Below are 25,776 nucleotides of genomic sequence, written 5' to 3'. Positions count from 1 at the left end.
TGCCCCTGGATTCAATCCTTAGTACCTTAAAAAAAAAAAAAAAAGGAGTGCTGTAGCACAGTGGTAGAATGTTTGCCTATCAAGTATGAAGCCCCGGATTCAATCCCTAGTACCACCAAAAGAAAAAAAGCATACATGTGGTCAGAGTGAGGGAGCCATCTGAGCAAGGTGATGTTCTCCTACGTCAGACTCTCAGTATTCAAACTACCGGTCCCAGATCTACCTATGCCCTGGCCTAACTGCATCCAGTGTCGGGGTTCTAATGAACATCCTGTGCTTATTCTGAGAATAACTTTATAAATCCTCTCTTCCTTTATGCTTCCCATTTTCTAGGACCTCATAGTTGACCAGACAATAGAGAAAGTATCTTTCTGTGCCCCCGATAGGAACTTCGATAGAGCCTTCTCTTACATATGTCGTGATGGCACCACTCGGCGCTGGATCTGTCACTGCTTCATGGCCGTCAAAGACACGGTGAGTCCAGCAGTGCATCCTGTTGTGCTCCTTCCAGGTCACCTCATCCAAACAGTTTCCACTGTACCTAAGACTTTGCTTTTTTTATTCAACTAGTGTGACCTGTGAGTTACAATTCATAGAGCAAAACAACTGGCTTAGATCCAAGGTCATTAAAGGAAAGGAAAACTGCCCTGGTGAGCTGAGGTGTAGAACTCCTTAGCAGGTGGGAGGCTGTGGGTTCCATCCCACCAGCAGAAAGGAAGGAAGGGGGGGAAAGCCCTGGTGACGGTGGTTACTCTACTTTAGTTGGAACTTTTTCTAATGGAAGTATTTTTAGGGGTTCATTTACTAGCAAAGAGGCTACACACATGAAAGAATAGAGTTTATTTTCAATTAATTAAAAACAGTAGAGGACAGCCGGGCTTAGTGACGCGTGCTTGTAATCCCTGTGCTTGGAGGCTGAGACAGGAGGATCGCAGGTTCAAAGCCAGCCTCAGCTACTGAGTGAGACCCTGTTTCCAAGTAAAGTATAAAATAGGTCTGGGAGTGTAGCCCAGAGGTAGAAAAGCCCCTGGGTTTCACCCTCAGTACCACAAAAAAAAAAACAAAAAACACACACACAAAAAAAATAGGGCTCATCAATAGAGTACTTACCTAGCATGCATGAATGAATCTCTGAGTTCAGTCCCCAGTACCAAAAATATATAGAGAGAGAAATACTAGATTATGATAGATTGAGCTATTGCTTGATATTGAGATTATCGCATGGTAGAAAAAAGAAAATTTTTGTGGTGCTAACGATCCAACCCAGGACCTTGCACTTGCTAGGCTAATGCTCTACCATTGAGCTGCACCCTCAGCAAAAATAGTTATTTGTGTTTAAAAACAGAGAGTAATTTCATCTTTCATAGGAATTACACAATATTCCTATATGAAAGACAAGTCTTTTAGATGATAATGATCTTACTGCATTGAGCGTATAGTTTCTGAGTTTTTTAAAGTTCAGACAGCCCAAGCGTGGTGGTATATGCCCTTAATCCCAGAAATTGAGAGACTGAAACAGAAGGATTGCAGGTTCAAGCTAGCCTCAGCAGCTTAGTGAGATCCTGCTTTGAAATTAGGAAACAACAAAAAAGGTCTGAGAGTGTAACTGAGAGGTAGGAAACCCCTGGGCTTCATCACCAGTACCACACAGAAAGAAAGAAGTCCAGACAAAATAAGGCATTTGTGAGGGCTACACCTCAGTAAAGCTCTGGAGGTAGTTTAACAAGGAAGAGAAGTGGTGTGGCCACACAGTGATATAAATAAATGTCAAGAGCCTCAGGCCCTGAGTCAGATCTGGGGTCAAGTTCTAGTTCTTACTACTTGTGGGGCCAATTACTTAACATTCTCTAAGTCTTACTATCCACTTCTATAATGGGAAATAACTCTTGTAAAGTATAAATTAGATGATTATAAGCATATTATAGGTTCTGGCTTACAGTACCTACTCCAAAGAGTGTAGCTAATACTGTCAAAGCTAAGGTGCTTTGAAATGTGAGTTAAAAGAACTACTCTTTCTTCCTCTTTCATCCCCTAAGAAAGTCACAATGACTGTGGGGTTTTTTTGCTATATCTACGTTTATAAAATTTAGAATTCAGGGGTTTCCGGTATAAATTTAAAACTCACTTTGTCAAATCATGGCTTGCAGGCTATTTGGATCTCCCAGGTCAGTGGTTCAGCTATGTCAGAATCACTGAGGGCGAGGCCACATCCCCAGAGCTTCTCCTTCGCTGGGTCTGGGGTGGAGCTCAGAACTTTCATTTGTTACCAGTTCCCAGATGATGCTGTTGGTAGTAGGGGAGATGAAGTTGCTTCTCAGGAACTCTGAGACAGCCAGGCGTGGTGCACACACCTGTGATTCCAGTTTGGGGGAGGCTGAAACAGGAGGATCACAAGTTTGAGACCAGCCGCTGAGATTTTCAGCAACCTAATAAGACCTAGTTTCAAAACAAAAAAAATAAAAATAAAATAGATCTGGCAGTGTAGCTCAGAGGTAGAATGCCCCTGGTTCTCATCCCCAGTACCACAAAACAGAAAAGTCTGCTGGAGCATAGTAAAGCACAGTAAATAAAATCTAAGTACTATTGTTACTGCCATTGTTACAATTGCTGTTTTTCAGGAGAAAGGATGTAAGTAACCAGCTCTTAAGCTTACTTATAGTTTTATTGAATGAGTATTTATAGGTAAGAGCTGCCTTTTTTGTTTTGTTATGGCTATTATTAGAGTCATTTTTGTAATTGAGAAGTAAAACAAAATTGCCTCCATGGAGAGGGTGCTTACTGTACTTAATGGAGGAAGAAACTGAAATTTTTTCATCTAAAACTTGTGTTTAAGCCAGGCATGGTGGCACACACGTAATCCCAGCATTTGGGAGCCTGAGACAGGAGGATCTGGGTTCTTGGCCAGCCTCAGCTATTAGTGAGGCCCTTTGCAACTCAGTGAGACCCTATTTAAAAATAAAGACTAAAAAAGTAGGGTTGGTGGTATAGCTTGGAGGTAGAATGCCCCTGGGTTCCATTCCCAATACCGCAAAAAATAAATAAAACTTGTGTTTATGTGTATCTGCACAGAATAAAATTATCAAGAGAACTAGTCAATGGCAAAGGTATCAAATCTGTGAAATATCATTTTATATAACAAAGCACTAAATCATTTAAAAAAGAACTTCTGGCCTGGAGATGTGGCTCAGTGTAGAACACTTGGCTAGCATGCACAAGGCCCTAGATTCAATCCCCAGCACTGAGAAGGAGAAAAAAAAAAAAAAGAACTTTAATTGCTTATTTTAAAAAATTTACCCGGGAGCCGGGCGTGGTGGCACATGCTTAGTAATCCCAGCATTCGGGAGGCTGAGACCTGGAGGATTGCAGTTCGCGGACCCTCTGCAACTCAATGAGACCCGGTTTCAAAATAAAGAATAAAAAATAGGGCAGGGGGTGTAGTTCGGAGGTCAAATGCCCCTGGGTTCCATCCCCAGACCCCAAAAAAAAAAAAAAAAATTTACCCGGGTATGGTGGCACACACTTCTAATCCCAGTTCCTGAGAGGCTAAAACAGGAGGATCCAGGATTGCAGCCAGACTTAGCTACTTAATGAGGCCCTCCACCAACTCAGTGAGACCCTGTTTCAAAATAAAGAATAAAAAAATCGGTGTAGCTTAGAGGTAGAATATCCCTGGGTTCAATCCCCAGCATCACACACAAAAAAGACGGATAGAGCTGGGTGTAGTCACAGACACTTACAATCCCAGCACTTGGGAGGCTCACACAGGAAGATCACAGGTTCACAGACAGCCTCAACTATTTAGTGAGAACCTCAGTAACTTAGTGAGACCCTGTTTCAAAATAAAGAATAAAAATTGGGCTGGAGGTGTAGCTCAGAGGTAGAATGCCCCTGGGTTCCATTCCCATTACCACCAAAAAAAAAAAAAAAAAAAAAAAGGCTTACGGTCATGTAAAGTCTTAGGGAAATAAATATTACCTCTCCATTTTTTCTTATTATTTTTCAGGGACATTCCACCTAGAGCTATACCTCCAACTATTTTTTTCTTATTTTTTTGAAACAGGGTTTTGCTAAGTTGCTAAGGGGCTCCCTAAATTACTAAGGCTGGCCTCAAACCTACAACCTCTTGTCTCAGCCTCATAAGTACTGGGATTACAAGCATGCACCACCATGCCTGGCCACGTTGCCTCACCTGATAATTGATATTGGCATGTAAAATCCAATTGAAAAGACTTGCTCACAGACATATGTAGGACCACCTACCTACATGGCATGATTTTAAGAAAACACAAAAGCCGGGCATGTTGGCACATGCCAGTAATCTCAATACTTGTGAGGCTTAGACAGTAGGATCACAGGTTCAAAGCCAGCAATTTAGCGAGACTCTGTTTCAAAAAAAAAAAAAAAAAGTAGAGAAGTTTGACATATAGTTCAAAGGTAGAAAGCCCGTGGATTAAATCCCTAGTACCCTCTTAAAAAAAAAAAAAAAAAACATAAACCTCTTTATTGTACAATTAGAGATATGGCTTAAAATACAGATAACCCTGGTAAAAATAATCCACTGAATTTGTTAATTGGCTCTAGGTATTTCAGAGTGTCTATAAAGCAATTTGTGTAAGCTCCCTTCTCTTTCCACACATCAGCCAATGTGATGTATGGGGTTCCATTTGTAAGTAGAATGACTTACAGTCATCCGAACACTTGCTTCATCCACACCCCACTCGGAACACGCTTCCCTGGGAAGGTGCGTAAAAGGCGCACTCAGAGGAGGCAGGGAGCCAAGCTTTCCTCCCACTCCCTTCATTCAGGAGTTTTGTGCATATATCAGAATTGTACCTTTTTTCCCCCTAAGGGTGTGTGTGTGTGTGTGTGTGTGTGTGTGTGTGTGTGTGTGTGTGTGTGTCAATGTCACTGGGGATTGAACCCAAGAACATTCTACCTCCAAGCCATACCCCCACCCAGCCCATTTTTTTTTTATTTTAAAACAGGGTCTGACTGAGTTGATGAGAGTCTCACTACTTGCTGAGGCTGTCCTTGAACCTGCAATCCTCCTGTTTCACCCTCCCAAGTACTGGGATTACAAGTGTGCACCAGCATACCCAGCTACTTCCCTAGACATTTTAACAATGTATTTAAACTCCTGAAATGTTTCCTGCCTCTCCAGTGGTTTCTTAGAAATGCTAGTAAATGATCACACTGTTCCATAAAGGACAGCTGAGGCTCAGAACCTTGAGCAGCATGTCCAAAGCTGCTGGCCAGGGCTGACATTGACAGGCACCTTAGTGCTCTGGAGCTCCCATGGCTGTCCACAAGAGCACCGGTTGCTGACAATCACTTTGACCAAGGCACACTATCTAAAATAGTTTTACAAGCCGGGCGTTGTGGTGCACGTTTGTAACCCCAGCATTCGGAAGGCGGATACTGTAGGATCACGGTTTGTGAACAGCCTCAGCTACTTTGCGAGGCCCTTCGCAACTCAGTGAGACCCTGTTTCAGAAATGAAACGACCAGCCGGGCGTGGTGGCGCACACTTGTAATCTCCGCACTTGGGAGGCAGAGACAGGAGGATCACGCAGGTTCGAAGCCAGCCGCGCGCACTAGCTTAGGAGACCCTGTTTCCAAATAAAAAAATGTAAAAATAGGTCTGGGAGTGTAGCCCAGAGGTAGAAGGGCTTCCAGGAACCCCAGTACCACCAAAAAAAATAATAATAATAAAAGAAGAAGAAGAAAAGAAAAAATAAAGAAATAAAATGACCAAAAAAGAGGGCTAGGGATGTAGCTTGGTGGTACAATGCCCCTGGGTTCCATCCTGGTACCACAAAAATTAATTAATTAATTAGTTAGTTAGTTAGTTAATTAATTAATTTACTAATTTAAATTAATTTATCACTAACATTAAATTTTATTTTAAGCTGGATTTTGCAACATTTTGGCTAGTAATAAAAACATATTTGCATGTAATTGTTGGTACTGTAACTCTAAAAAACTTAAAACCTTCTGCTCTGCAGGGTGAAAGATTGAGCCACGCAGTAGGCTGTGCTTTTGCAGCCTGTTTGGAGCGTAAGCAGAAGCGCGAGAAGGAGTGTGGGGTGACGGCGACCTTTGATGCTAGCCGGACCACTTTTACAAGGGAAGGGTCGTTCCGTGTGACAACTGCCACTGAACAAGCAGAAAGAGAGGAGATCATGAAACAAATGCAAGATGCCAAGAAAGGTACAGTCTGTTCTGTTACCTTGTGTATTTAATACCGTCTTTCTCAAAAGGCTGTTTGGAGCTTTCAGAGACAAGTTTTCTCACAGTCAAAGAGAACCCTGGGATGACTCAGTGGGGGGATGCTTGCCTGGCATGTTTGAAGCCCTGGGTTCAATCCCCAGCACACACATCCCAAAAGAGAACCTACTAGGCACGGTGGCACATACTTGTAATCACAGTACACTTGTATCCCAGTGCTTAGAATCTCAATGTACTTGGCTGATAGTGGATTTTTTTTTAATTTCTCATAAACATTTGTGCCAGGATGTCAAAGAATAATAACAAACATACCAGCTGGGTATGGTGGTGCATGCCTGTAGTCCAGCTACTCAGGAAGCTGAGGTAGGAGGGTCACTTGAGCCTAGGAATTCAACACTAGTCTGAGCAACACAGTGAGACTCCCTTCTCAAAAACAAACAAAAAAAGTCATGCTATCTTTACTAGAAATTTTTATCTGAATATCTATTATTTAGTGATTTTTTAGACTTAAAGCTTTCTTTCTTTTTTTCTTTTTGGTGCTGGGGATTGAGCCCAGGGCTTCAAATACCCTAGGCAAGCACTCTACCACTGAGCTATACACCCGGCCTCGAAAGCATTTCCTTTAATCATTTTGTCCCAGATATGAGACATCTATAAACACTTAAATATAAAGCCAGGTGTGGTAGTAAACACCATTAATCCCAATACTTGGGAGGCTGAGACAGAAGGATTGCAAGTTTGGGGATCTCAAGTGGCAAGACTCTTAGCAACCTAATAAGACCCTGTTTCAAAAAATAAAAAATAAAAAGGCTGGAGGTAAAGCTAGGAGGTAGAATATTCCTAGGTTCAATTCCCAGTACCACACACACACACACACACACACACAAAAATGGCCTGGAGAACATTATGTTAAATGAGATTAGCTAGTCACACAAAGTAAAGGGTCATATCTTTTTGGTCATATATTGAAGCTAGGGAGTAATCGGGCAAAACAGAGGGACTTCAGATAATGGAGGAGAAACTCCCGCAGAGCCAGGGAGGTGAGGGTCAATGAAGGGATCACTTCCATTGACTTTATCTCTACCTTTGTGGGAACACCAGTGTCAATCTCAGCACCTCTATAGGGAGGGGGCGCAGGGAGGGGCTGGGGAAGCCCACCAGTGCTGTGTGTGGGTGCCACTGCCACTGTCATTAAGGTCCTCTTTCTCTCTCATTGTCTTGAGCTGAAGCAGATAAGACAGTCATTGGTTCCTCCGTGGCCCCTAGCAACACTGCCTCATCCCCGTCCTCTCCCACCTCTCCCACTTCGGATGCCTCCGCCTCTCTGGAGATGAACAATCCTCATGCCATCCCACGCCGGCACGCACCCATTGAACAGCTTGCTCGCCAAGGTTCCTTCCGAGGATTTCCTGCTCTTAGCCAGAAGATGTCACCATTTAAACGCCAACTCTCCCTACGCATCAATGAGTTGCCCTCCACCATGCAAAGGAAGACTGATTTCCCCATAAAAAATGCAGGTAATATGGTGTGAACCAGACTCATTGGATGCTCTTTTTGTGTGGCACAAGTTCCACTAAACTAGCACCCCACCCGATCTTCCTCCTGCCCCTCCCTTTCCTTCTCCCTTCCTCTCTCCCCCTCCCCCCTGGTTGATGGGTATATCTTATGTCATTTCCTATGGGAGAAAACTAAAGTCCGTGAAAGAGACATACATTGTTAATTTCTCTTCAGTGCATAGGTAACAGCCATGATGGCATTTCTGGCCTGAGCCACAGGTCTGTGGTTCGTCCTGATGGAAGTGTACTACCTCTGATTCCAAACATCAAGGGTTTTGAGTTTCCATTCTTGTTCCGCCACTTGGGACCCAGGAGGGAATTAATTAACGAGGTTTTAGAAATAACACACAGTTAAGTAGCACTACAGGCAGATGTGCCAGAAGAAATGGACAAGTGTCCATTGTCCTTGTGGCTGGTCAGCTCCACAGGGAGGACACTCTAAATGGGTCTCTTGTATAAATCGAAGGTTGTTGTTCATCAGAGATTAGTGGCCTTGCTCACATTTCTTCATTACCTTTCAGAACTGCCACACAGGCCTTTGTGAGGTCTCTGTTCACCTGAGACAGCCCCCTAGACTCTGTCCTCATCATATGATCCAGAGCTAAAGTGTGAGGCCTAGTCGGTGCTTTTATTGAAGCCTGTTTTACTTCTGTGAGTCAAGCTGTTGCTATAACAGAATAGGAGGACACTCCGTCTCAGTAGGCATTGCCACTGATCGTAGTATAAAAGTACAGAGTTAAATTCTTTTTTTTTTTTTTTTCTTGTGGTACTGGGGATGGACTCCAGGGGCATTACCCCTTCGAGCTACACCCCCAATCCTATTTTCTAGTCTTTTTATTTTTTGAGACAGGGTATCACTGCATTGAGAAGGATCTCGCTCAGATCCTGTCGAGGCTGTCTCGAACTGAGATCCCCTGGTCGCCGCCTCCTGAATGCTGGGATTACAAGTGTGTGTTACCCAGCCAAATTCTTTTGACAGATGAAACTAGACCGAAAGACCAGTTGGACTAGTGATCACTGAGGGTCTTTTCAGCTTTCAATGTCTTTAAAAAACAAGACTTTCAAGTACCTCATTTCAGTCTCCCTCTAGGGCAGATGGGGAACAAAAACTACTTTCCTTTTTATAAAGGTTTCCCACACATAACTACCTTCCTCAGTGATAGAAAAGTATCCCAGAATCAATATTAATAATAAAGTCTCAGCCAGGATGGTTTATGCCTGTAATACCAGTACTTAGGAGGCTGAGACAAGAGGATCACAGGTTCAAGACCTACCTCAGCAACTTATTGAGCCTCTCAGCAGCCTAGCAAGACTCTGTTTCAAAACAAAAGATAAAACAGCTGGGGGTATAGCTCAAAGATAGAATGTCCCTGGGTTCAATCCCCAGTAAAACACACACACACGAAACTAACACACACTCTCTCTCCCTCTTTTTCTTCTCCCCTTTCCTCTCTCCCTCCCTCCTCTCTCCTCTCCTCCCCCTCTCTTTTCCCTCTCTCCCCCTTTCCTTCTCTCTTCTCTCTCTCCTCTCGTCCTAGCTTCAGTTCACTTTGTCTTGCTATGATAGTTCATATACTTGGTATTAGTAACTTTGGAGAAAAATGAGAGTGCTGACAGCATCCTAGTTTATTACAGAGCATCCACTGATGCCCCAGAACTTACCCCATTTTTCTGATAGAATTCATTATGGCTCCAGAGCTTAACTCAGACCCAGCATTGGGCTCTGGTGGAAGAGCAGACAGGTCACAGCTGACTCCCAGAGAGATAGATTTAGCTGAACACCTTGGCACAAGAAGATAGCACAAATTCCTATCCATGTCACCAAAAGAGGTAATGAAGAAATTTGAGGGTTTGCAAGGAAAGATGCACCGTAGTACCCGAGTTGACATTTGTACTCTCCCCTCTAAAAAGCCAGTGAAATGGTGATTTTATGAAGCTGCTTTTGTATCCCCATCAGTTAAGCAAGACTTTTCCTTCCACAAATAAGAGATACAGTATAAAATGCCAGCTTGTATCAGACTGACACGTTTTGGGATTATCCTCTTTTTCTGTCTGCAACCATTTCTGCTTTCCTTCCAGTGCCAGAGGTGGAAGGGGAGGCCGAGAGCATCAGCTCCCTGTGCTCCCAGATCACCAACGCCTTCAGCACGCCCTCTGAGGACCCCTTCTCATCCGCTCCGATGACCAAGCCAGTGACAGCGGTGGCCCCGCAGTCTCCTGCCTTCCAAGGTTGGTACCCCCGACCTGCTCAGTTGTTGGCTTTAAATAGCCTTCTTAGTATGCTGCTCACTAAGCCCCTCGCTTCCCAGCTGGCCAGGCCGCTGCTGGCATCTGAGGTCCGCTGATTGCCCTGCTGGACAGCGTCTGCTCTGTTCTCCTCCTGCTCCCTGAGATGTCTGTGTTCTTCATGTTGCATGTACGGCCTGTCTTTCATCCCCTTCTTTTAGGAGTTTCTATAACGCACTACTTTATTTGCCACTTTTACTGTTAAGGGCCAGAATATTCAGCCAGTTTTCCAGAAGCAACAGTTATCAGGATAAAAACAGTTATCCTTTTTTGAGCATAGTGGTTCTCAACCAGGGGCAATTTTGCCCCTCTGGGAAAATTTGGAATTCTTTGTATGGAGGGAAGGGTATTTTCTGGTATCTGGGAGAATCCAGGAATATTGCCAAACAAGCACACAGGACAGCGTCCACAACAGGATCGTCCACCCTAATGTCACTGGCACCAGGGTTGAGAGGACCTGGGTCCCTGGTCTCTGCTTTGTCGCAAAAGCTCATAGCAAGAGAGGCAATTCTTTGGGCTCTCTAGTTATTTCAACTTCTTTAGCAAGTGTCCTAGAATTTGCCTTTGTGGCATTGAAGAGCTACTATAAGTTTTTTTGTTTGTTTCAGATAATAGTTGCCATTTCAGAATTAAGTCACTATTAGCTCAGAGGTCAACAAAGAATTTTTGTAACTTAAATTACAGACTTCTAAAATTGAGCACCTATAATTGGCTTTTCTCCATTTCTTTAGAGACAAAGCTCAGAAAGTTTCTCCCTGGAGATAGTACCCTACTCCTGTGGGAGGAAGCTACTACATATTTTTGACTCCAGGAATCAGTTTTTTCCTTTCCCTCCCCCCTCTCTCCTCCCTCCCAAATAAACCTTTATAGTTATGTGCTTTCCATGTCTTCAAATGGGTTTTCTTTTCATCTAACAAACATTTTTAATACTAGCAATAAGCTGGGCATGGTGGCACACGCTTGTAATCCCAGCATTTGAGAGGCTGAGACAGGAGATCACGGTCTTTGGCCAGCCTCAGCTACTTAGGCCCTTTGCAACTCAGTGAGACCCTGTTTCAAAATAAAGAATAAAAAAAGGGCTAGGGGTATAGCTCAGAGGTAGAATGCCCATGGGCTCCATAATAATAATAATAATAATAATACTAGCAACAATAAGAACAGTAATAGCACTTAACACAGTGCCTGCTGCATTGTGGTATTTATACATTATCTTACTACATTCTCTTGAGGTAGGTGTTACAGATAAGAAAAATGAGGCTCAGAGAAGTTAAGTAAATTGCCCAAATTATAGCCAAGGTTTAATTTCATATCCTTCTGAATGCAGTAGCCATTACATTCTCTTGCCCTTGCCTGCTTACAAGGCAGTGGGCATACGGAATTGAGTTGAGAGTCCTTTCCCTCCCTCAGGGTGCTCCCAGTGGATAGGTAAGACGGCTCAGGCAGACCTGCGTAAAGAGTGCGAGCACCGCAAGATGAGCGCCCAGTCCCAAGAGGTGGTTCGTATTGTAGGGCAGGGGAAGATGGTTGTCTGCTCCATCCTAAAGCTGCAGTAAGGAGTAGAAACTGGTGTAGGTCATTTGGAGTAAAAGGAGCGGGGGTTGGGAGATTTTAATAAGGAAATACAAGGAAAGAGTAAAGCCATTTTGAAGCATTATGAACACTACGGGGAGGAGCTCTCCAAAGGGATATGTAGCAAATTAGTCAAGTGAAAACCCATGGCAAGTTTGATTTCTCATCTGTTAGGTGGGAATAATATAGTAGTCTCCCCTTATTCGGGTTCCTCTCTCTGAGGTTTCAGTTATCCATAGGCAAAATATTAAGTGGGAAATTCCAAAAATAAACAATCTATAAGTTTCATATACTATTTAGTATAATATGTCATATTAATTATTCTTCTGTATTATTTTATTAATCTCCCAGTGTGCCTAATTAATAAGCTAAACTTTATCAGAAGTATGTATGTGTGTCTGGGAAAAACCAGTATATATAGGGTATGGTGCTGAGGTTTGAGCATCTGGGGAACTCTGGGAACTCATCACCCAGAGGTACTGCTGTGCCAGCTTTATGGGGGTTTTGAGAGAATGAAGTAAGTTGATGCACGTAAAATACTGTCAGCCTAGTGCCCAGCACACACTAAGGAATCATTATATTTAACCCATTATTGCTATGGGCATATTTTGACCTTTTGGGAAAGTATAGAAGAGGGAAATGCTTTTCTACTTTATTAAACCATGGGCTAAGTTCTATCTGGAGTATTTTTTTGCTGCTCATAAGAGCAGCTCTGTTCAAGTTAGTTTGAAATTGTTTAATAGGCTTCATTTCCCCTTTGTCCATGCATATATTTTCTCTGAACACTGACTTTTGTTTTGTTTTGTTTTTTGTGGTACTGGGGTTCCTGGAAGCCCTTCTACCTCCAGGCTACACTCCCAGACCTATTTTATATCTTTTATTTGGAAACAGGGTCTCTTAAGCCAGCATGGCTGACTTCGAACCTGCGCGATCTTCCTGTCTCTGCCTCCCAAGTGCGGGGATTACAAGCGTGCGCCACTATGCCTGGCTGTTTTAATTACAACCTCTGATTTCTTCTTTGCCCAAAGATATGTGTATGCATTGAAAGATAGCATGATAATCCCAACATCAACTGTTCTGTCTTGTCTGTCCACCAATATTGTACATTGGCCTGGCTGCCCCAGCCTTGTGGGGTCACTAGTACACCGTGCATGAATTAACTCCATTGATGTTGTCTGCTCCCATTGTAGCTAATGGCACTGACTCAGCCTTCCATGTGCTTGCTGCTAAGCCAGCCCATACTGCTCTAGCATCAGTAGCAATGCCTGTGCGTGAAACCAACCCTTGGGCTCATGCCCCTGATGCTGCTAACAAGGAAATTGCAGCCACACATCCGGGTAAGGTGGCCACAGATGGTGGTGAGGATGCTGGGAACAGAGATGTGGCCCTGGTTCTGAAATCAGTTAGGCAAGTGATAACTAAGGAAGAATCCTTTTAGGGAAAGTGTGTTCCCTCCTGGAAGTAATCTCAGAACTTAGAGGCTTAGACAGGAGGATCACAGGTTTGGAGCCAGCTCCCAGTAACTTTGCACGATCCTGTTTCAAAATAAAGAATAAAATAGAGACAGAGGTGTAGCTCAGTGGTAGTAGACCACCCTTGGATTCAGTCCTCTACTACCACACAGACACACAGAAAAACAATGAAGTAGGAAGGGGGGGAAAGAGGTTAGACTGGTAGTTCTTAGGACAGTAGAACTGAACCACCCACAGAACTTACTTACTTACTTACTTACTTACTTACTTACTTACTTACTTACTTACTTACTTACTGGTACTGGGGATTAAGCCCCTGGACATTCTACCTCTGAGCCACACCCCCAGCCCTATTTTTTTTTTAATAGGGTCTCACTAGACTCATGAGAGTCTCACTACTTCCAAAGCTGTCCTCAAACCTGCAGTCCTCCTGTCTCAGCCTCCCAAGCACTAGGATTACAAGGGTGTATCATCACACGCACCTCCACAGAGCTTTTATAAAATATATATTCTAGCCAGGTGAGGTGGTGAACCCTTATAATCCCAGTACTTGGGAGGCTGAGAAGAAGGATCACAGATTTGCAGCCAGCCTCAGCTACTTAGCGAGGCCCTTCACAACGTACTGAGACCCTATTTCAGAAATAAAGAATAAGGCTGGGTATGGTGGTGCATGCTTGTAATCCTAGCATTTGGGTGGCAGAAACTGGAGGATCACAGTTCACAGACAGCCTCAGCTACTTAGCGAGGCTCCTTGCAACTCAGTGAGACCCTGTTTCAAAAAATAAAATAGACAAGCCAGGCATTTGGGAGGCTAAGACCAGAGGATCGTGGTTCATGGCCAGCCTCAGCTACTTAGGCCCTCTGCAACTTAGACCCTGTTTCAAAACAAAGAATAAAAAATAGGGCAGGGGGTATAGCTCAGAGGTCAAATGCCCCTGGGTTTCATCCTCAAACCTGCAAAAAATAAAATAAAAAATATAAAAAAGACTAGAAAATAGGGCTGGGAGTGTAGCTCGGAGGTACATTGCCTCTGGGTTCCATTCCCAGTACCGCAAAAAAATAAGTAAAAATAAGGAATAAAGAATAAAAAGCAGGGCTGAGGTGTAACTAGGAGGTATAATGCCCCTGGGTTCGTTCCCCAGCACCACAAAAAACCCACACAGATTCCTGAGCCCCACTCCAGGAGTTGTCCCTGTGCAGACATGCCTGTAGGAAGAGGGAGCCCACCTCCTGCTATGGCAGGCCTACACAAAGTACTTTGCCTTCCTATATTTACCAGTTTCTCATAATGAACATCTATTCACTATAAAACAAAAAAGTTTTAAAACTGTAATAATTTTTCACCAGAAAGACCACATATGCCTGAACCTGTCAGGAATGAGCAGCTTTGGCCAGGTCACTGATGGGTTCTTTTTGCCCTATCAGAGCAGAGATGGCTCCCCGAAGCCCTTTGCTCTAGAGCAGGTGCAAGGTAGTTCTGGGCCATGGATGAGCCATAGTAGCAGGGAGGGTTTGTGCCAGCAGCCAGCGCTCGGTGCCTGCATTTGAGCTGCATCTAAGTAGCTCCTCCTCATGGCTGAGACAGCAGCAGGTCTGCCAGGTTCTCTGTCCTATCACCACATCTTTACAGCTAGTAATAGATGCTTTCCTCCAACCTAAGAGAACCACAAAATGTCCCATTAGGGACACTTGTTCCACATATTAGAATCAATCAAATTACCCAGGTTCTAAGGTAAGGAAAGAGGCCAGTAACTCTTGGTTTTTCTCTCCCTCCATCTCTTCACCCCAGGGACTGAGTGGGGCCAGTCTTCCGGTGCTGCTTCTCCACGTCTCTTCCAGGCTGGCCATAGGCGCACTCCCTCCGAGGCTGACCGCTGGCTAGAAGAAGTGTCCAAGAGTGTCCGGGCCCCGCAGCCCCAGGCCTCCGCTGCCCCTCTGCAGCCCGCTCTCCAGCCCGCTCTCCAGCCGCCTCTGCCCACGGCCATCTCCCAGTCAACAGCTCCTTTCCAAGGGAGTGCATTCCTCGCCTCTCAGCCAGTGCCCGTGGGTGTGGTCCCACCCCTGCAGCCAGCCTTTGTCCCCACCCAGTCCTACCCTGTGGCCAACGGGATGCCCTATCCAGCCCACAACGTGCCTGTAGTGGGCATCACCCCCTCCCAGATGGTAGCCAACGTGTTTGGCACTGCAGGCCAGCCTCAGGCTGCGCACCCCCAGCAGTCGCCCAGCCTGGTCAAACAGCAGACATTCCCTCAGTATGAGGCAGGCAGTGCTGCCGCCAGCCCCTTCTTTAAGCCTCCTGCTCAGCACCTCAACGGTTCTGCAGCTTTCAATGGTGTAGATGATGGCAGGCTGGCCTCAGGAGGCAAGCACACAGAGGTTCCTGCAGGCTCCTGCCCGGTGGATCCTTTCGAAGCCCAGTGGGCTGCATTAGAAAGCAAGTCCAAGCAGCGTACTAATCCCTCCCCTACCAACCCTTTCTCCAGTGACTTACAGAAGACATTTGAAATAGAACTTTAAGCAATCTCTGTGGCTTATGTGTTTTGTCTATACTTAGGTAAAGGCAGGGATTGGAGGTCAAAAGAGCAAAGAGGATTTTGTATTCCTGACCAGTACACTTTCCACTAACCCCGAGGGTCCCAAGGAACAAGTCCAGGCACGGAGCGCAGTGAGAGGTGATGTGTAAAGAAGCAGGGAAACCACTCCTAGCGAAGACTGCCCTGCGGCTCAGCTAAAGGAGTCAGGAAGTGTCCTCCGGAACCCCTCCTCCCCACCCCTTACAAGTCTCTGGCAACAGAGAGGCAGAAGAATCCTAACAGGAGTCTGTATGTAAAGCACATCTACTCGAATAAAAGCAAAACAGTCTCCCTCTACTTTTCAGGCCGTTCACCTTCCATCTCCCATTGCTGGCCTGTCTTAATGATCCAGAGCAGAGTGGGTGTGCCCAGGCCAGGAAGAGGCAGACTGTGCTGCCAGAATTCCCAGGAGGGCACATCAGCAACCGCTCAGCAGAGTATATTTTGGGGGTAAAGTTGAGCTTCCATTTTGAGTAACAGAATAAATATTATAAGTAAATATATATATATATATATATATATATCAAAAAAGCCAAAATATTTTTATGCATTTAGAATATTTTAAATAGTTCTCAATATTAAAAAGTTGTATGAGTTGTAAGTAATCTTGCCAAAAGTAAAAAGGTTAGTTGTAAGAAATTGTACATAAGATTGATTTATCACCGATGCTACTGAAGCCAAGAGGAGGGGTTGGAGCTGCAGGCGGGTCCCTAGCTCGCTCTCGCTCACTGAGTAGCAGAGCGCAGCCACAATCATGCCTTCGACCAACACAGTCACTAGGTTGTAGTTTTAAATAAGGAAATGAAAGAGCAGTACTGTCCTGGTTTTGAACCTATGTTGAAATTCTAATGTCATTATTTTAATGGAATCAATCTAAATATGCTCTAAAGAGAATATGTATTATCTTTTCTATATTGTTGCAATTTCCTTATGTTAATCTGTGTTTTAACACTACGGTGGCAGTACACAATCATATCCACAGGAGGGAACGCAGGTTACTGTGTTGGCGTGTAATGTGGGTCTTCGTGGGGTTTTGTTGTTGTTAGTTTTGTCCTCACGGTGTTGTGGGATGGGGATTCTGGCTTATCACTTGTGTGCCCCGCCCTGTGAGCAGCGCATCCCATTGCCAGTTGCAGCCACTTGACCTCGGTAACAACATGAGATCCCATCTCATTTTTTACTTTTGAACGTTGGCCTTACAATCAAATGTAAGTTATATATACATATATATATATATATTTGTACTGATGAGAATTTATAATCTGCTTTAACAAAATAAATGTTCGTGGTAGAAGTTTTTGCCCATGAAGGGCTGTTTTTTTCCCTCTTATTTACAACTGAGTTTACTTTTCATTCTTTTTGCTCTTATTCTCTCTACACTCATCTGCTGTCCTAGTTTAATTGCTACATGATCTTTTATTGGGACTATTATCTTCTTAAAATTCAATTTTCATTCATATTTTAGGAATGTACTCAGGATCAAAGCCCGAAGTCAGATTTTTGCTGCAAAGTATTGTCTGGAATAGCAGCACAGACGTTCACTTGGGAGCTGGCTGGAGAGGCACTCTCAGCCCACCTCAGGGCCAGGGTGGTGCCCTTCAACTTTGTCTGCATATTAGAATCACCAGGGGAGTTTGTAAAATCATAATGCCCAGAGCTAAGAGTGTAGCTCAGTAATAGAAAACTGCTTAACATAGATGAGGTCCCCAGTGTCCCCCCCAAAAAAAAGCAGATCCTGGTGCCCAGCATTTAAGATCGACTAAATCAAAATTTCAGTGGGAGAGGGATGTGGAGGAACCGTAGATTCAGGGGTTTGGGTTTTTTTTTTTTTTTTAAGCTCCCAAGATGGAAGAAGTCTAAAACGAGTTTGACCCTCACCTATAAACCTACCCACTGTTCTGTGACTAGTTCTAAGAAGGAATAAGTGCAAAGAGCTAGTAACTAGCCTGGTGTGCCTTCTGAAGTGGATATGCTACTTGGGCTAAATTCTGGGTTCATAGTAAACTTGGGAATCCAAGAATATGGACTTTATTTTCCTATCTCTATAGCAGAACCCGCCATGGTAAGTAAAAAGGAATGCTTCTCAATATTTTCTTACTGGAAAGAGAGAACTTCTGCCCCGGCCCATGTTTCTTCTGATGAACGAGAGAAAGAGAAGTATCACTCACCCACAATAGTTTGCCAGTGTGTTGGTAATAAAAGTTCTCTCTCAGAGCTTTGGTCTTTGTGAGGCCTGTCTTTCCTGTTCCCAAGAGTAACCTTTGTTACTAGGCAATTGTCTGAGAGATTTATAGAATTTTAAAGTGGGAAGGGACGTGGAAGCTCATTGAACCCGGGCCTCTTGTTTCAACATTGAGGAATTCGATTCTGAGAGATGAAGAATGACTTCCTCCAACTCAACCCATGTCTGAAAACATTTCCCTGTCACTACATTGCCCTCACCCCACCCACTGCCCTACATCCTGCTAATGCTGTTTTTAACAATAGTCTGATCTCTCTGGCAGCAGACATTCTGCATCACCAGTTCCTACTCAAAGAAAAGGAGCTCCTCATGGAGGCCAGTCAGCTTTACCTTCCCGTCCAGGTTTCTGCGTCAGCCTCAGGCGTGCCGTGGGGCTCCGCTCCCATTGAAGTACGGAGCCTTTCCAGTTCCCCCACGCTCAGATGGTAATGCTGTGGTCTCATCCCAAATCCCTATACTGAAGCTTTATGTTCCACTTTGCTAAGATCTGTCATGAGCGTGATGCTGTTGGCCCTCTGTGCAAATGGCATCTGAAGCTGAGTGCTGTACCACCTAAACAGATGGAGGTGCTGGAGCAGCGGACACCCTTTGACCCCAGATAAGACCTGATCTCCCACAGAATGCTTCCCTGACGCGGCAGGAGTCGGCATCCCCCTTGCAAGGCAGGTGCTAACTTTGAGATTATTTTGCACCTCTCTGCCCAGCTTTACATCAAGTGAGAGCCCTGAGTGCGCTTTAAAAGTGGTGGCTCACGCTTGTAATCCCTGCACTTGGGAGGCGGAGACAGGAGGATTGGCAGGTTCAAAGCCAGCCGCGCATGCTGGCTTAGGAGACCCGTTTCCAAAAATAAAAAATAGGTCTGAGAGTGTATCCCGGAGGTAGAAGGGCTTCCAGGAACCCAGTACCACCAAAAATTTAAAAAAAAAAAAAAATGCAGTGAATGGATGCTTTGTACATCCCTAATGAAATCACCAGGTTACATTACTGCCTAATGTTTCAGACTTCAGGATTAGGGATGCTCAACTGGTAAAGTCTGTAAATGTTACAAAATCTGCAAAACTCCAAAAGTCAAACACTTCTGGTTCCAAACATTTCAGATAAGGGATCCTCAACCTGGAACAGAAATCACAAAGGGAAGTTGTAAAGGAAAGCTTGTCCTACAAGATGATTCCTCTTGACAACCCAGCAGCAGCCGCAGTCACCTCAGAGACAGGCACTAGGAGAACTGCAGAGGAGGCTGGCCTGCGGCTGCTGCGTGCCGCTCAACACTGGCTGGGGTTTTGAAAGGGCCAGTGTCTCCAGAAGATGAGGCCCGCGGCCAGCCAGAGGGAGGAGGTGGAGTCCGTGCCCTTCTCCACAGAGAACTGTTCAGAGCTGGGGCTGGAGCTAGCCTTCATCCCTGCTGCCAGATGGGCTGAGCCTGTGGCTGGGCTCGGGAACAGCTGGCGCAGCAGAAGCTGGAGTAGTACTCGTTGCCGCAGAGCTGGGCTTGCAGGATCAGGTCACAGTTGGCCAGCTCTGGCTGGTCGATGCACTCCCTGCTGGGGTCCCAGGGCTGGGCTGCTGGTGCTGCAAAAGAACACAGGGTGAGGGGTGAGGCAGCTGTGCGGGACGCCTGCCGCAGTCTCAGCTGCTGTGTGGACAAGCTCGGGGGATTTGGTTTCCACCCAGTTTTTTTTTTTACCACTCGTCAGCAGGCAGTGGTCCTGGTATTCTGCTGTGTGTCCTCAGCCCAGTGCACAGCCCTCCCCAGACTCCCAAGTACTTATCAACTGGATGACTGACTGCTCCTTCACTAAGTACTTGTACTCTCCCTGCCCTCGCTAACAAGAGCTGGAGAGCTGAATGACAGCTGCTCGGCCTCCAGATTGGGAGGAAGAGTGGGTCGGACCAGCCCTAAATAAAATTTGTGCCAAGCAGAGCTGCACTGTCTTCTCTTTGCGGGGTCCCCGACCTCCCAAAGGCCTTCCGTGTCTTCATTTAGGGCTGAGAGTATAGCTCCGTTACTTGATCAGCATGTATGAGGCCCTGGGTTCAGTCCCTAGCCCTGCAAAGAGTATATAATAGATATATATGATGTAATATTCAACATGTACCGTATATATTAGATTAGGGATATGTTATTAAACCTATATAACAATAAAATATCTATGTCATTTATTTTCCCCCTGCTTGTCTCAGTTGCCTAGTTTCCTATATTTCCAGTTTTCTGCTCACAGAGAAAGCAATGGGTATTTATCATGGTACTGAGGATTGAACCCAGGGGCATTCTACCTCCAAGCTATACCCCCAGTCAGCCCTATTTTTATTCTTTATTTTGAAACAGGGTCTCACTATGTTGTGAAGGGCTTCGCTAAGTAGTTGAGGCTGGCTTCAAACATGGATCCTCCCTCCTATCTCAGCCTCCCAAGTACTGGAATTACAAGTGTGCACCACCACGCCCAGCTTTATTTCATTTTTATTTTGAAACAGGGACTTGCTAGGTTGATGAAAGACTCACTACTTGTTGAGGCTGTCCTTGAACCTGCGATCCTCCTGTCTCAGCCTCCCAAGTACTGGGAGTACAAGACTGTACCACCAAGCCTGGCTTAGCAATGCTATTTGACAAGGTGACAGGAAATGTCTTGCTAATGGTGGTTGGAGCACCCTCTCGAGAACAAACCTCACTTTACCTCCCTAACACTGAGAGCTGCTCATAACAATGACTTTTTTTTTTTTTTTTTTTTTTTTGGTTGGTGACTCATGTTTATAATCCCCGTGCTTGGGAGGCTGAGACAGGAGGATCGCACGGGTTCAAAGCCAGCCTCAGCTACTGAGACTCTCAGCAACTTAGTGAGACCCTGTTTCCAAATAAAGTATAAAATAGTCCTGGGATTGTAGCCCAGAGGTAGAAAAGCTGCTGGGTTCCACCCCCAGTACCACACACACACAAAAAAAAGGATTGGAGGTTCAAAGACAGCCTTAGCAATATAGTGAGACTCAACAACCTAGTGAGAACCTGTTTCCAAATTAAAAAAAGGGCTGGGGTGTGGCTCACAGGTGGACTGACTGCTCCTGAGTTCAATCCCCAGTACCCCATACACACACACACTCAAAAGGACCTGGGTTCTAGTTCCATCTGGGCTACTCACTTGCTGGCTGACCAGTAGAAACAGCCCTTAAGCTCCCTAGGTACCTGTCTCACTTGTAAACCAGTGATGAGCCGCCCTCTCTGTTCTGGAGTACACGCTCACGTGGTCAGAGACACTTGTGTTCGCTACCCTGATTAGAATGGGCAAATTTTAGTGGTCTATCTGCCTGAAGTGTTATAATGAAATTCCAGCCAATCTCAGTTTTCAGAATAACATTGGTAAGTCTGAATGAAAGAACTTAACACATCTCCAGCCTTCACCAGGGCCCAGCCTCGGGGTGGGGCCACCTCGCTGAGAGGGGAAGGGGCTCAGGAAGCGTAAGTCCCTCATCCAAGTCACAGTCCCAGAAACTGGCAGAGCGTATCAGGACTTGAACTCAACTGCGGAGCAGCCTCCTTCCACCTCCAGCCTTACCTGACGGGGCCACCTTCACCTCGGTGCTGCGGCTGACGGCCTGGCTCCCGCGGTAGGCACTGCATGTGTAGGAGCCCTCGTCCCTGGCTTGCGAGTTGTGGATCAGGAGCGTGCCGTCTGGGGACTGGTGCACGCGGTGGCCGTCGGCCTGCACTGGCAGCCCGTTCCTGGAGGGAGGAAGACGTTGGGAGAGCCATCAGGCCCAAGAGGGCTGGGAGATGGGGAAAGGAGGGAAACAAGGCCATTCCACAGCCAACCCTCTGTCCCCTTGAGGGCAGATGATCCTCTCCTCAAGGAAGAGGGGGTCAGGCACACCAAAAAGTTAAGAGGGCATTATCAGAGTGAAACAACGCAAGTGAGGCACTGTAAATTCACCTCTATTAGCCAGGTGTGGTGCTGCACACCTGTAATCCAGTACTTGGGAGGCTGAGACAGGAGGATCGCAGTTCACAGCCAGCCTCAGCAATGTAGGCCCTCTGCAACTTAGTCCTTGTTTCAAAACAAAAAATAAAATGGGGCTCAAAGGAAGAATGCCCCTGGGTTCAATCTCCAGTACCACAAAAAAATTAAAATTAAAATTGAAAATTTGCCTCTGTCCATAAAGGAATCCCTCTCTGGCTTTTCACTGACAAAGGCACCAGGCCCCGTGTTCAGTGAGCACCAGGAAGGGGCTGCAGGCATTCCGGGGAGTCTTCCCTAAGGAAGATGGCTAGCTGAGACCTGACCCAAGGGAGAGGGAGGATGTGGGAACTTTGGAGCTTGAAGGAAAGCAACAGGCAGAACAAAGAGAGGGCCAGGAGCCAGGCGTGGAGGCACAGGCTTGTAATCCCAGCATTTGGAAGGCTGAGACAGGAGGATCGCGTTTCTCAGACAGCCTCAGCTACTTAGGCCCTTTGCAACTCAGTGAGACCCGGTTTCAAAATAAAGAATAAAAAATAGGGCAGGGACTGTAGCTCAGAGGTAGAATGCCCTTGGGTTTCATCCCCAGACCTGCAAAAAAAAAAAAAGGCCAGGGAAGCAGTGTCCACCAGCTGGGGCAGGCGCCAGCCAGCAGGGGACTGGCCCATGGGAGTGGCCGAGGGCTTTGAACTACGCAGCAGGGACGACCAGGGCGGCTTAGAGAAGACCAAGGGGCAGCGGCTGCCACCTGGTGCACACAGGGGAGATGACTCCGTGAAGTACAGGGTGAGGCTCAGAAGATGGGAGGTGAGAGCCGGAAGCAGTCAGGCTTGGCGGCTTGGCTCCTCCCACCCAGGGAGGCCCAGGCAGGGCTGAGGGCTGAAGGCTGAGGTTGTGTTCCGTCATTTTGAATCTGGGATGCCTGTGAGATGCCAGGAAGTGTCAGGTTTTAAAGTCCTAACCAGTTGTGCATCAGCACAAGGGGCCCCAGCAAGGGCACCCCTCCAAGGTTGTCCAAGGTGAAGTCAGAGCGAGACCACCAGACCAGCGCTTGGAACACGCCAGCAGAGAGCGGTCAGCAGAGCAACCGCTGCAGGTCACGTGGGCCTGAGTGCGGCCTGTGGTGTTGGGAGCAGGGAGGCCGGTGGTGGCCTTGGCCAGGGCAGCGCCCCCAAGGCGGAGACAGCCAGGGTGGACAGCTGTGCCGCACAGGGACACACAGAGCGAGCACCGAAGCCCCTTGCATCAAGGCCGCACAGACGGATGACCTCTGACCTCTCCTGTCCCCACATCCTCTAAAACACTCACCTTTGGAACGTGCTGCTTCTCATCCAGGGCTTCCTTCCCCTCCTCAGCCCTTAAGTCCCAGCCAAGGTCACCTCCTCTGCCCTCCCAGGACTCCCCGAGACCCCCAGCACCTCACCCTCCTCTGGGGGGCGCCCTTGGGGCAAACCTCCTCTAAAGCTCCTGGGACATCACCAGAATCCCAAGAATCTAATCAAGTCCTGACACTTACTGGTCCAAAACATCAATGACGCCCAGGTTAAGATTCCCTGGCATAACCAGCCAATGGGAAAGCAAGCTGTGCCGGGGGCTCGGTGTGCAGTTGCCAGTGCTGCAGCCTGCCCACAGCACCAGGACTGGAGGCCAGAGTAGAAGAAGGCATGGGGGAGCAGATGGCATCCCTGGCAGGAAGATGGCCCAGCTGCACCTGAGGCCGTCAGGCCGGGGACAGAGCTTTACCTGGACCATCTGATGTTCACACTGTCTCCTGCCACCACACACAGCAGCCTGGCCGTGTCACCCTCCCGCACGGTCACAGGAGGGGACAACCCTGTGATTGTCAGCTCCCCTGGGCACAAGGAGGAAACACTGTCAGACACCGCACAGATCCTGCCCAGCGGGCCAGGCCTCCAAGGCCATTTGACCCACTCAGGAATGCCACCTTACCCAGAACTCTGAGCTGGACCCAGCGCTGGTCTCGGTCCTGTCCGTTGAAAGCAACACAGGTGTAGAAGCCGCCATCTTCCACAGCCACGTGGCTGATGACCAGAGACCCATCAAGCTGCAGCTGGTATCTGGGGACCAACACAGTCAGCTGGCTCCAGCCCCAGGGGTCCAGCAGGGGACAGGGGAGGGCCTGGGACCTGGGGTGAGAGGCCGTGCAGCCCACACAGACATACCCACAAACCCAGATGTTGACCCACCACAGAAACCCTGTGTCCCCAGCCCCTGGGGTCAGAACAGGAGGGCAGAGCGCTGAGTGAACCTGGGGGAGGAGAGGGGCTGCCCATCTCTCTGCCACTCAATGGTGGGGTGCGGGAAGCCCTCAGCTCGGCAGGGCAACTGGATCTGCTGGCCTGGACTGGCGTCCACCACCCCAGGCTGAGTCCGGTCCAGACGCAGCCTGCAAAACAAGCCACCCACAGCCAGGAGGGGCCCTCGCCACTGCCTCCCACGCCCATGGGGAACCTCTGCATAGACCCCCTTTCCCTCTCCAGCAGGATTCAGCTTTCTAGAATGACCTCTCTGTTCTGCTTAGGACACCAACAACAAGGGGGTAAAGTCTAAAAGCCACCCCAAGGCTCTTTCCCTCATGGCCGACTAAGCGCCACCCCCAGCATCTCCATCTGCCACCCCTCTGCTCTGCACTGGGCACGCCCTGAGCCCCGCTGTAGACATCCCCACCGTAGACAACCATTCCTCAAGGCCAGCTGGAGGCCCTCCTCTGCCAGGACACAGGCTCAGAGCCTGGAGTAGTGGGCCCCTTCCCTGCCCCAGTCCCAAGTCCCAGCCTGTGGACCTGTGCTCCCAGCTGCGGCAGGAGGGGTCCCCTCCATCCCCAGCATTGCTGGGGGCCATGCCGCTCTAACCTTCTCCTCTGGGGCCTGCTCACCCTGCCCTCCTCTCACCCAGACATGGCCCAGCCGGCCCTCGGGTGGGAGAGGCTGTTACCTGGTTGCAGGCCATGGGCGTGAGGGGGTGACGGCCCCCAGCCCCCTGACTTCCTCCCCTAGGCCAGGGTCCCGAGGACCGTGGCCCCGGCCTGGGTCCCCGGCCTGAGGAGAATGCCTCGGCTGAGTCTCGGGCAGCACCGCCAAGTCTCCCCCTGTCACGAGCCAGGAGAAGCACAGGGTGAGCTGCGGGAGAGGGGAGTGGATGGAGGGGGACAGAGCCACAGGCAGTCCTGCCACAGAGGAGCTGGCCCACACCGCCCACCGGGCCACGACCTGCGATGCGCAGGTGGAGCTGCTGGTTGTCCCGGCCACAGCTGTAGGTGCCAGCGTCCTCGGCCAGCAGGGGGCTGATAACCAGGGAGCCATCTGACTGCAGCTGGTGCCTGAGTGGGAGGAGGGGCCATGGGCTCTGGGCTCCTGAGGGTCACGACTCCCGAGCCCACGTACCATGTACAGGACTCCCATTGTTACACACACCTGTCAGAGGAGATGGGCCGGCCATCCTTCTGCCACCCAACCTGGGGGTCCAGGGAGGTGTCACTGGGACAGAAGAGCTGCACCAGCTGCCCTGGGGCCACCTGCACCAGGGAGGGCCCTGAGCCTGCCAGGTGGATCCTGCAGAGGGGGGAGGGGAGGACCTTCCAGCACCTGACAGAGGCCTTGTCACGGGCTTGTCCACCCAGTCTCCCTCCCTGCCTGCTGGGAGGGACCGCACGCCACATTCATGCCAGCCCAAGCTACACTTGACCCCTGTGGCCTGTAAATTTTGGCTTTTTAATTTTGTTTTCAATTTTCCCAAATCCCTTATTAATATTTCCCTGTCTGAACCCTCAGCTTCCCCACCCTCAGAATGAAGGTAGCAGGCCCTCCAGGCAGGGCCGTCCAGGTAGTAGAAGTTAGGGGCAAGAAATAAAGCGAGCTGACCAGTCTGGCCTGGGCTGGAGGAAGT

At 47.6% G+C, this 25,776-nt stretch overlaps 2 protein-coding genes across 5 annotated transcripts in view; one reads left to right on the top strand and one right to left on the bottom strand.

The window, feature by feature from the left end:
- The window catches only part of NUMB (NUMB endocytic adaptor protein), a gene marked incomplete at its 3' end in the record, with an annotated part of 55,472 nt that extends 39,844 nt beyond the window's left edge, over positions 1–15,628 (top strand). For 2 of the 4 annotated variants that reach the window (XM_080707361.1, XM_080707360.1), the window contains 6 exons: positions 334–474; positions 6,006–6,210; positions 7,452–7,745; positions 9,864–10,013; positions 12,830–12,976; positions 14,901–15,628. In XM_080707361.1, coding sequence (XP_080563487.1) covers positions 334–474; positions 6,006–6,210; positions 7,452–7,745; positions 9,864–10,013; positions 12,830–12,976; positions 14,901–15,628 — 1,665 coding nt within the window. The remainder of the gene's footprint in view (positions 1–333; positions 475–6,005; positions 6,211–7,451; positions 7,746–9,863; positions 10,014–12,829; positions 12,977–14,900) is intronic. The other 2 variants (XM_080707363.1, XM_080707362.1) reach the window with 1 other exon arrangement.
- Positions 15,629–19,319: 3,691 nt separating this feature from the next.
- Positions 19,320–25,776, bottom strand: part of PAPLN (papilin, proteoglycan like sulfated glycoprotein) — a gene marked incomplete at both ends in the record, with an annotated part of 28,050 nt that continues 21,593 nt past the window's right edge. Inside the window, 8 exons of the mRNA XM_080707423.1 lie at positions 19,320–19,495; positions 21,472–21,638; positions 23,614–23,722; positions 23,821–23,948; positions 24,140–24,277; positions 24,826–24,979; positions 25,101–25,210; positions 25,305–25,442. Coding sequence (XP_080563549.1) covers positions 19,320–19,495; positions 21,472–21,638; positions 23,614–23,722; positions 23,821–23,948; positions 24,140–24,277; positions 24,826–24,979; positions 25,101–25,210; positions 25,305–25,442 — 1,120 coding nt within the window. The remainder of the gene's footprint in view (positions 19,496–21,471; positions 21,639–23,613; positions 23,723–23,820; positions 23,949–24,139; positions 24,278–24,825; positions 24,980–25,100; positions 25,211–25,304; positions 25,443–25,776) is intronic.

This window comes from Muscardinus avellanarius, assembly GCF_963383645.1.
Source record: "Muscardinus avellanarius genome assembly, chromosome: 12".
Lineage (NCBI taxonomy): Eukaryota > Metazoa > Chordata > Mammalia > Rodentia > Gliridae > Muscardinus > Muscardinus avellanarius.
The sequence above is the reverse complement of the archived record's forward strand: the minus strand, read 5'-3'. Positions and strand labels throughout refer to the sequence as shown.